This window comes from Lactuca virosa, chromosome 2, assembly GCF_052849685.1.
Source record: "Lactuca virosa cultivar CGN04683 chromosome 2, Lactuca_virosa_CGN04683_v6, whole genome shotgun sequence".
NCBI classification, from domain to species: Eukaryota; Viridiplantae; Streptophyta; class Magnoliopsida; order Asterales; family Asteraceae; genus Lactuca; species Lactuca virosa.
The window spans coordinates 1,170,662-1,180,264 of NC_136427.1; the positions used below are offsets into that span (position 1 = coordinate 1,170,662).

The window sequence follows — 9,603 nt, forward strand, 5'->3', positions numbered from 1 at the left end:
GAAAGGGTCTAGACTCTATTCCCTTGAAGCCCAAAACCTATATTCGATCAATTTACGACCCGTTATCCCGATATTAGAAACATCCTAAAACTAGGTGTTACATCTATATACATAAAAATGATGTTGGACTAAAACAATGACAACCGGCTAGATAATTAATAACCTACTAAATAACATTTATTACAAAAATCTCACAAAGTTTAAAAATCTATAAAACTGTATTTTTTTGACTTATGTAATTTCCCTATTAAATAACATTGAAAATTTTCACAAAGTTTAGACATCTATAAAACTGTCTTTTTTTGACTAATGTAATTTTCCCTGCTAAAAAAACTTAGAAATATAAAATAGGAAAACGCACCAAAGCAAACCAGGGTAAAGATCCTAGAAAGGAGATCTGACCCAATTACCCAAGGGCATTGTTTTTGCACTTTCCTTTTTTCCGTTTTCAGAGTACACAAGGTGGTGAATTGATGTTTTGCATTTCAGTGCATTTTGCGTTTTTCATCATTATATAAACCGCCTACAATCGACGTCGATCACAAAACCCCCTTTCCCATATAACTCAAACCAATAAAATTTCTTGATCGTATTCAATAATAGTAGTTGTAGAAACTTGAACAAATGGCAATGGTACTGACGTGGATGGTGATAGCAACGGCTTTCAGTTTCAGTGTTGCTGTTCCCGAAGAAGCTCTCATCTCTCGAATTGCATTTGGTTCTTGCGCTAATCAGACCTCTCCACAGGTACAATTCCGTTATTCTCATGTGTATTGACAAAATCAGTGTATTACTAGCCAGAGGAAGAACAAAAAGGAGTGACAGTTTGATTTTTGATGTCAAACGATTTTGTTTTTAATGTCAGACGGTTTAGTTTTGATGTGGAAATTGAACGTTAATACAAAAGCTCTTCAATCATCAATTGCTGACTACAAAAACTTTATACTAATAGATACTGCAAATAAAATGATGTTTCCTCTACGAAATCTATACATACACATACATTACTACTTGATTTGAACTTCAAAATCTAGGCACAACTTGTATTTTTGAAAAAAGAAGGGGAATTTTTTAGGGTATAGGGCTAATCCGAATTTTAATCACTTATTTGCAGCCTATATGGGACGCTATAGTAAATTTCAAACCCCAAGTTTTCATTTGGCTTGGGGATAATATATATGGAGATATCAGGAGGCCTTTTAAATTGTTTGGGAATGAGAGAACCATTGGGCCATGGAAGAACGTTCCTAGGTTTGTTCCTTCTTCAGTGGATGAAATGCAAGAGAAATACAAGATTGCAAAGAAGAATCATGGTTATTCCCGTCTCCGTGAGATTGCTAAGGTGCTTCTTTACTTCCTAAACAACGTTTGGGCTTCATTAACACTGAGTTTTGGTATTGTTTCATGGTGCAAGTATATTGTAGGTGATTGGCACTTGGGATGATCATGATTATGGATTGAATGATGCTGGGAAAGAATTTAAAGGGAAAGATACCAATCAAAAGCTTATGTTGGATTTCTTGGATGAACCCCATGATAGTCCAAGGTAAATACTGCTTAAAAAAAAAGCAGTTTCCACTTTCCATGTTATTGTTGATAATTACTCAAATGGGGATGCTTGCTTTTGTAGACGTAAGCAGGCTGGTGTTTATGCATCTTACACATTTGGTCCTGAGGGTAGACAGATCAAGGTATTATTTGTTATATATTACTGGATTTGTTTTTTTTTTCTTATCAATATATAGATGCGTAGTGTATGTGTATCTGACTTACTTGGGTTTAGGTGATTCTTTTGGATACTAGATACCACAGAGACCCCCTACGCAGTGATGGAACTATTTTGGGAACTGCACAATGGAAGTGGTTTGAAAAGGAGTTGAATGGTCAACCTTCAGCAATAACAATAATTGGTTCATCTATTCAGGTATATAACTTTCTTATTTCACAAATAATCATCAGTTTATCATTTATGCCAAATACAATCACAAAGAATACAATTAGAGGTTTAATGGATGCCTAAATTTCAGGTTGTATCAAATCTTTCAGCATGTACGGGTCCTTTATTCTACATGGAGAGTTGGGGACGTTTTCCAAGCGACAGAAAACGTCTTTTTAACATGATATCAGATAGCAAGGTATTTATATTTTTATTCTGATTGAGATTTGAGAGTTTTAATTTTTATTTATTAATATAACAGAGAGATGGGGTTGTATTCATAAGTGGAGATGTACATTTTGGAGAAATAACACGATTCGATTGTGGGACCACGTATCCCTTGTATGACATCACCTCAAGTGGTCTTACCCAAGCTGTTGAGAAGGTGATCCCTTCATTTCTACATTTTGGGCTGAGATTCTTGGCATGGGTTACACCTACCACCATGAGAGTTATCAACAACAACTGCAAATACAAATCATGCACATACGGTCTGTCACCGTTTTTCTTCCTATTTAATCCATTATATATAATTTATAATTTGTAATTTATAATGTATAATGTATAGGACAACCTAATTTTGGAGTTATACAAGTAGATTGGGAGGCAAAACCCGTGAGTTTGAGATTTGAAGTGAGAGGCGTAAGTGGTGAGGTTGTTAATAGTGTGACTACATCATTGCTTGACCTTCAAACCAAAACCAAAAAGACCCAATTACACCAACAACACTGTTTTCTTGAAGTTGATTTACCATGGCTTACAAGACATCGCTTGGCTATCTTATTCTCCTTTTTTGTAACCGGTATGTTATTATATTTTCAATTACGATTCTACCCTTACCCTTTTTTTTTAAAAAAAAAGGCACAGTTGGTTGGTTGAAACTTTATTTATACTTCAATATTTTTGTTTTTTTTTTATTTAGAGAAATTTGCAAATTTGGTCCCTGTGCTTTTTTTGTTTATAGGCCCAAAAATGAAACTTTTCTTCTTATATCACTGTTTCATCTGTGGACTTGAACCAAAAAGAAAAGGAAAACAGAAAGCACTGGAACGAAATTTGTAATTTAGTCTTTTATATAAGGGGGGTATAGTGGTGTTTTAGGAAGAAAGAAATTGAATACCTTTCCTTCCACCCTCCCATAGAAGAAATGGTGAAATCCATCAAACATGAAATTAAAAAAAAAAAAAAAAAAAAAAAGATTTTCAATTCCATCTATTTGGCAACCAAACAAATATTATGGAACCGAATCTTGCATTCCATTGGAATCCATCAGAATCTGCAAACCAAACACAAAGCGTAATGAAAATTGAGAAAGTGGAGGTGGTGTGAAGTGTTGACTTTTTATTTATTTATTATTTTATTTTTATTATTTTTTTTTTTTTGTTGTAGTGCTGATTGTGGTGCAGGTAGGAGGTTTGTACGTGGTGATTTCGTTGATGGTTAAATGCCTGCGGAAGTGCAAGCTTGATTGACTTGACTCACTGAAATTTTGTAGATGCTTTTTGGTGATTTATTTAGAATATAATACATAGAGTCTAAGTTTATATGTTTATAACAAATTAATCACATTCGGTTATTTCTTTTTTTCTTTTTCTTTTTCTGTCACAAGCTGAATATGACAGGCTATGTCGGTTTTACTTTTAGTAATTTGGATGGATTTTGTTGTTTCATCGTAATTCTTGGCTTTTAGAAAAAAAGAAGATATATTTGACATGTTTTCAAAATCATGGCAATTTCTCAAAAAGCTGAAATATACGTTGGATAAGAACTAAGATTTGTCAAATCACAATCTCTTAGTGCGTGAGACTATTTTATGAGAGCAAAGATTTTGAATCTTAGAATTGTCAAATCCAACTATTTTGTGGAACAGGTTTCCTGATATATTCATTTGAACTTCTTTTTTTTTTCTTCCACTTGAGTGTGTTTCCGTTTGGCATGATTAGAGGCCCCATGTTAAAAGCAAGAGCATGTTAGATTTGACGGGATTCGATTAAATCCAATAGGAAGATGTTTTTCATTTAACCAAATTTCATATCATTTTCTGATTGAAAATATCAAGGAACTGAATTCCCTTGAAATCTGAGAATACACCGCTTGAAGGAAACTGCATTCACCTTAGGGTGCAAATTATTTTATTTTCTTTATATGTTCGTTTCTTTTTATTGATATTTATTATTATTATTACCAATTGCTATAGTAGAACATTTGCTACTAATTTTTTTCATTATAACTATTTATTATTACCGTTATCGAATTTTTCTTATCAGTCTTGTAGTATCATTTATATTATTTATAATTATATCTGCATTTTTTCCCCTTTTATTGTTATCATTACTATCATTATTACTTTATTAGTACTTTATATTATCTTCATTCAAATATTTTCTTTTTAAACTAAACACGAATGAAGAAACTACAAAGAAAATAAATTAAGCATAATTTGGAGTTTCAGACTATTGTTATTTACAATCCAAAAAAAAAAAAACATGAGAAATTATATTTGCTAAAAGCCAACAAAATACAAACAAGATTCAGTTCACCTTAAACTCTACCACCTATTTTTTATTATTATTTATGTGATAGAACAGAACAACCACTAAAAACAAGTGTCACACCCTACAAGACTAAGAAAGTATTGCGTTCCATGTCATTTTGACACACGAAAAAAAATACAAGTAATAATTAATAAGGGTGTTTAAGAAAAAGAAGAAACCCCATCAGAAAATGAAACAACAAACATCAAGATCCTTGAAAACTCTGTACACCTCTTTCCTCCTATATCGTATCATATTCATATGTACCACAATATGGCAAGAAAAAGTAAAATACATATCAAACAAACACTCTTCCTTCAATAGCATCTCTATGAATCCAATAACCAAATATGGAACTTTGTGATAACCAACAAGCATACTTGTCAGTTTTCCCTTTAACATTTTTTTCAATTACTCTCCGTTGACTTTCTGGTAGGCAATCATTGACCATCTCCAAAAGTCCAGGTACAGTCAACGCCATATCCTTTGCAAAGTAGTACAAGATCTTAGGTACAGATACCTTTGAATATTCTTTATGCATATGGACATTTGATCTTATAAACTCTTCTTTAGCAACTCTAAGATCCCCAAATATATTTTTCGCCTTGTACACTCGAACCTACATTAGTATTTGATTAATACTCTGTCAAATTTGATGAATATTGTTCAAACTTTTTTTGGCTTTTAAGGGTCAAATGATCAAACGTTATGTATAGAAAAACTTTGTCCATACATACATCATTACCCATTCAACCACTTTACCCATACATGGGGAAAAAAACATTAAACAACCCCATGGGTAGTTTTGTCAATGTACATACCGCTGGATCAGAGAATGTTCCTAAAGAGAGTGCAAAATGGACAAGAGGCTCAGGGTATTCAATCGCATAAACATGATGTTGAGGCACTGTTGCCGATTTTCTCCCTGGGGATAACAATGAGTGTAGCCACTGTTCACAAAGTAAGTTGCTATTAAAAATGAGTTAAAAATTCATAATTTTAAAAGATGGTGAGATAAAGATAAGAAGCAAACCGAGGCTCTAAAGTGTGATCTGATTCCTAATATAGAACTTTGTATGATATACGCATTTATACAGTGTCCTCCCACGTTATAAGTTGCCTGAATCAAGGGGGCAAAATGGTCATTTTACATGCATTTAACGCTCATCTATTAAAAAGGTGCCCACTTCAGGTACTAAAAGAGTGACAAAATACTTTTCAGTGACGAAATAGGTTAAAATGAAAAAACCGGATCATATCCGTAAAAATCTGCTAACTACAGGAACGAAAATTGTAATTTACCCAAAATTTAGAATGGTATAAGTTTTACCTTTAAGATGGAATTGGTTCTTGAATTGCTATGAGTTCCATATGCTAGATGTGCCTGCAAAAAACAAAAAAATAAAAAATAAAATAAAATCAGATAGGGTTAAAAAAATCTTTCTAGAGTAAATTACATTTATGGTCCCTGAGTATAGTTGAAAACTTCAATTTTGGTAGCTCTTGCAATTTTAGTCTATATTCAGGTTTTTGTAACATTTTTGGTCCCTTTTACAAAATTTAGGACCAATATTGCAAAAATCAGCTACACTCGGAATCCAAAAAATTAGAAATTTTACTTGGAATGGGGACCAAAAACATTACAAGAATCTCAAATAAGGGCAAACTTGCCAGAGAAAAAAACTCTTTGGAGCCAAAACTGGGAAAAATAGCTAAACTCAGGGACCAAAAATGTAACTTACTCTAGTTTCAATAATGCAAGAAAAATGTTTGGAGGGTGAAGTTAAATGACTTACATGCATCACCAAAGCATTATGAATGTTGATCCAAAACGCAAGCTTTTGTTCCCGCTTCATTTTCCCAACATCAATGTCCTCAAGTTTCTTTACCAATGTTCTATAAAAGTTCAAAAAAATTAAAAAAAAAAAAAAAACCCTTTCAGAAAACCAAATCTAAAGATACAAAAATAAAATCATTTACCTGAAATGTATTAGCATCTTTGCAGCATAATTGAAAGTATCATCATCTAAGCCTATTTTCAAGACTTGTATCATATCCCCATATGGCCCTCTTTCCTGATTACAATACGGACTCCAAGTATCAGAAAGATTTTTGGTAGATATTGTACTCGAAGAGGATAATGATGAATCAGAAGAATCAGAAGGTCCTTGATGAAATTGATTTGGGTCCCCAACCCCAAGTTTGCAGTAGATAGATGATATACATTTCACCATGTCTTCAGAAAGTCTATCAGGAAGGACAAAATCGGTACAAGGAGTTCCAAGGTGATCACCGAGGCTACGATGACCACTTTTTCTTCTAGATGATGATTTTAGAATTTGATCATTTGTCTTCAATTTGTCACATGACTGATCGGAAATGGGTGGAAAATGTGATTCCGGCGTTTCGTCTGTATTGTGACGATGTGGTGGCTTAAAAGCTGTGCGATAGAGTGAAAGCAAATGCCGTTCTAAATGAAGTATTTCTGTTTCAATGGAGGTTATCTCTTCAACCAATTCCACATATGACTACACACAAATACAACAAACAAAAAAAATTCAAATCGGGTGATTGGAATTTGAAGTGTTTGTGAAAATTTTCTGAAATCTTAAACCATTCAAATCGATTTCAAGGTATTTTAATGCAAAACCCATGCCATGCCATGTATAAAAGAGAAAAACTAACTGGAGATAAGTTGCAAGATGAAGGCGTCGGCGACATATTTAGTACACCCTGTTGATCATTAAAATTCTGCCCATAATTCCCAGAATCACTGCAACATAAATAAAATCGCATACAAATCTTATCAACAAAGCAAAAGAGAGAGGACCCATTTACCAAAACGGGGTCAATCGATTTTGAAATAAATTAGAAAGAGAAATCGGTTTTTCAACAAAAATCCTGTGAAAACTTAGTAGATTTTAGAAAACGAAACAGGAGAATGTCCACAAAACGAAGTCCGAATGTAACAACTGTTGGAATCAACATGCATCCTTTATACTTTTTCAGAATATATGGTTGAATCAAGCATACCCACATTGTTTAAAACAGAAGCAAACAGTTATCAGTCAATAAGAGAAAAGAATAAATGCTTAAACTTTAGACACAAAAAACTGAATCACGAACAAAAAGTGAAGTTACCCTTTGCGAGTCGAATCGGAATTGAGTCTGGGCATGGTTTTGATGAGTTCAGACGCAGGAGAAGGGGAAGGCGAAGAAGATGATAGTCACCGACAGTATCTTGTATAATTTATAGCGGTATATGCAGAAAGTGACAGAAATGGGTATCCTTAATATGAAGACTGGGTTGACTGCTGTTAAAAGAAAATTCAAAGGAGGAAGAAGGGAAATGAGAAAGGGGTTGAAAAAGAAAGCGACAAATTGGGGAGGAAGGCCACCCGACCCATGATGGATATGATGCATGTATAGATACAAGCAGAGATATTGGGGATTGCCGAGGGGACAGGTAGGGCCGATGACGTATTAGAATACAATGATGGTTGATCGATAACAAAAATCAGGTTATAGTGGCGGTGGAGATAGAGACCGACGCAATAATGGCACAAAAATGTTGGGTAGGGAAGAGTGGATGGTAAAAGAAAAGATTTTGGTTAAATTAATATTTTGTGATTAGATAACCCACAACAACAATAGCATTGCCTATAAATTAAAGATTAGATAACCCACAACAACAATAGCATAGCCTATAAATTAAAGAGTAGGTGAATGGTATCTAGGATACCCACGGCCAAAATTCCGATGGGTGAAAATGCCGGCAAGACAAATACGTTTTTTATACTTGTGAAGTTTCCGGTATGGGGGAGCTTATAAATATGCATCATGTTGGTCTAGATGGTATCGTTACAAGACTCTCCAAACTCAAATACAATATTTACTTTCGTGAAATTCATTAAAGTAATAAATGTGACGTGTTGATGGTGAATCTTAATACCATCTAAACTAGGAAAGAGCACATGCTTCGCATGAGTTGGAAATCATTTAGAGTTCTCTAAAAAAAATGATTCGAAGTGATAGTTTAAAAAAACATATAACCGACAAAATAATGTTGGAAAAAGTATCGAAATATAACAATATTGGAAAATGCAGGGACTAAATTAACAATTAAACATACTTTTGTGGATGGAGATTGCAAGTGTAAAAGTTGAAGGATGAAAACTGTGAAACCCCCTAAAAAGTGGGGGCAGAAACCAAAAGTCCTAAACTCCTATAGCAAATCTGTGAAGGAAAGAAAAGTATGGGGTCAAAATATGAATGTTAAAAATTTACTGTTTAAACATCCCACGGGATTTAATATATACTAGAAAAGATTCCCCGGCGTTGCCGGGGTCAGAGGGTATTGCTTTGTAAAGTAAAGTAGCATGTTTGTTGCTTTTTGTCCGTTAATGTGAGGATAATTTGGTCTTTTCAGGTAGTATGGACTGAATTTGTCACCATGGGTAAACTATATGGACCATTTATGTAATTTTGGCGGTGGTGGTGGTAGTGGTGATGGCAGATGGTGGGTGGGTTTATGGTATTGGGTGGGTATTTTCTAATAAATAAAACATTAATTTAAAACCAAAAAGAGAATGTTAAATCTGGTAAACCATAAGGACCAATCGTGTAATTTTGTCTAACAATAATAATAATAATGATGAGGGACCATTTCTGCCAAAAGACTAAATACTAATAATATGTAATAAAAGGCGATGGTTATGAAAAATTCAAACCAAAGTGAAAGGGTTGTTAACAATAATAATAATGATGATGAGGGACCATTTCTACCAAAAGACTAAATACTAATAATATGTAATAAAAGGCGAGGGTTATGAAAAATTCAAACCAAAGTGAAAGGGTTGTTTGTGAACAAAAGCATAAATATAAAGGGTCAATGTTGTAAGTTGGAGTACCAAAATTGACAAAAAATGTACAATCTTTCATAACTTTAATATATATATATAATAATATATAATTGGATGAGTAAAGGTCTTATCTAACATCATACGTTGTGAAATGGGTAAAATGTGAAAACCATTTCTAGATAGGATGATAGTAAATTTAGTAATGTTAGTCATAACATATGCTAGTATATACGTGACGGAATTAAGAGTGGCGGCTCAATCAGTTTTGGGA

The 9,603-nt window shown here is 33.5% G+C and overlaps 2 protein-coding genes across 2 annotated transcripts; one reads left to right on the forward strand and one right to left on the reverse strand.

Annotated features, from left to right (window-relative positions):
- Positions 1-385: 385 nt before the first annotated feature.
- Positions 386-3,583, forward strand: LOC145158818 (Calcineurin-like metallo-phosphoesterase superfamily protein). The gene is made up of 9 exons (XM_079077665.1): positions 386-747; positions 1,115-1,342; positions 1,425-1,546; positions 1,631-1,691; positions 1,784-1,924; positions 2,028-2,135; positions 2,199-2,427; positions 2,505-2,738; positions 3,326-3,583. Exons 1-9 carry the CDS (start codon positions 625-627, stop codon positions 3,406-3,408), a joined length of 1,329 nt encoding a protein of 442 aa, XP_078933791.1. The 5' UTR covers positions 386-624; the 3' UTR covers positions 3,409-3,583.
- A 1,012-nt stretch (positions 3,584-4,595) lies between these two features.
- Positions 4,596-7,891, reverse strand: LOC145158819 (uncharacterized). The gene is made up of 8 exons (XM_079077666.1): positions 7,612-7,891; positions 7,156-7,243; positions 6,451-6,998; positions 6,267-6,366; positions 5,801-5,854; positions 5,504-5,590; positions 5,292-5,420; positions 4,596-5,089 (listed from the first exon to the last, which is right to left on the reverse strand). The coding sequence occupies exons 1-8, from the start codon at positions 7,644-7,646 to the stop codon at positions 4,769-4,771; spliced, it is 1,362 nt and encodes a 453-aa protein (XP_078933792.1). The 5' UTR covers positions 7,647-7,891; the 3' UTR covers positions 4,596-4,768.
- Between the last annotated feature and the right edge of the window lie 1,712 nt (positions 7,892-9,603).

Coding starts and splice junctions, on each gene's coding strand:
- LOC145158818 (XM_079077665.1), top strand. CDS start 625: ATGGCAATGGTACTGACGTGGATGGTGATAGCAACGGCTTTCAGTTTC. Junction 1,547..1,630: donor GAACCCCATGATAGTCCAAG/GTAAATACTGCT, acceptor TTGCTTTTGTAG/ACGTAAGCAGGCTGGTGTTT. Junction 2,136..2,198: donor ACATGATATCAGATAGCAAG/GTATTTATATTT, acceptor TTAATATAACAG/AGAGATGGGGTTGTATTCAT.
- LOC145158819 (XM_079077666.1), bottom strand. CDS start 7,646: ATGCCCAGACTCAATTCCGATTCGACTCGCAAAGG. Junction 5,591..5,800: donor GAACCAATTCCATCTTAAAG/GTAAAACTTATA, acceptor CCCTTGATTCAG/GCAACTTATAACGTGGGAGG. Junction 5,090..5,291: donor GAACATTCTCTGATCCAGCG/GTATGTACATTG, acceptor ATACTAATGTAG/GTTCGAGTGTACAAGGCGAA.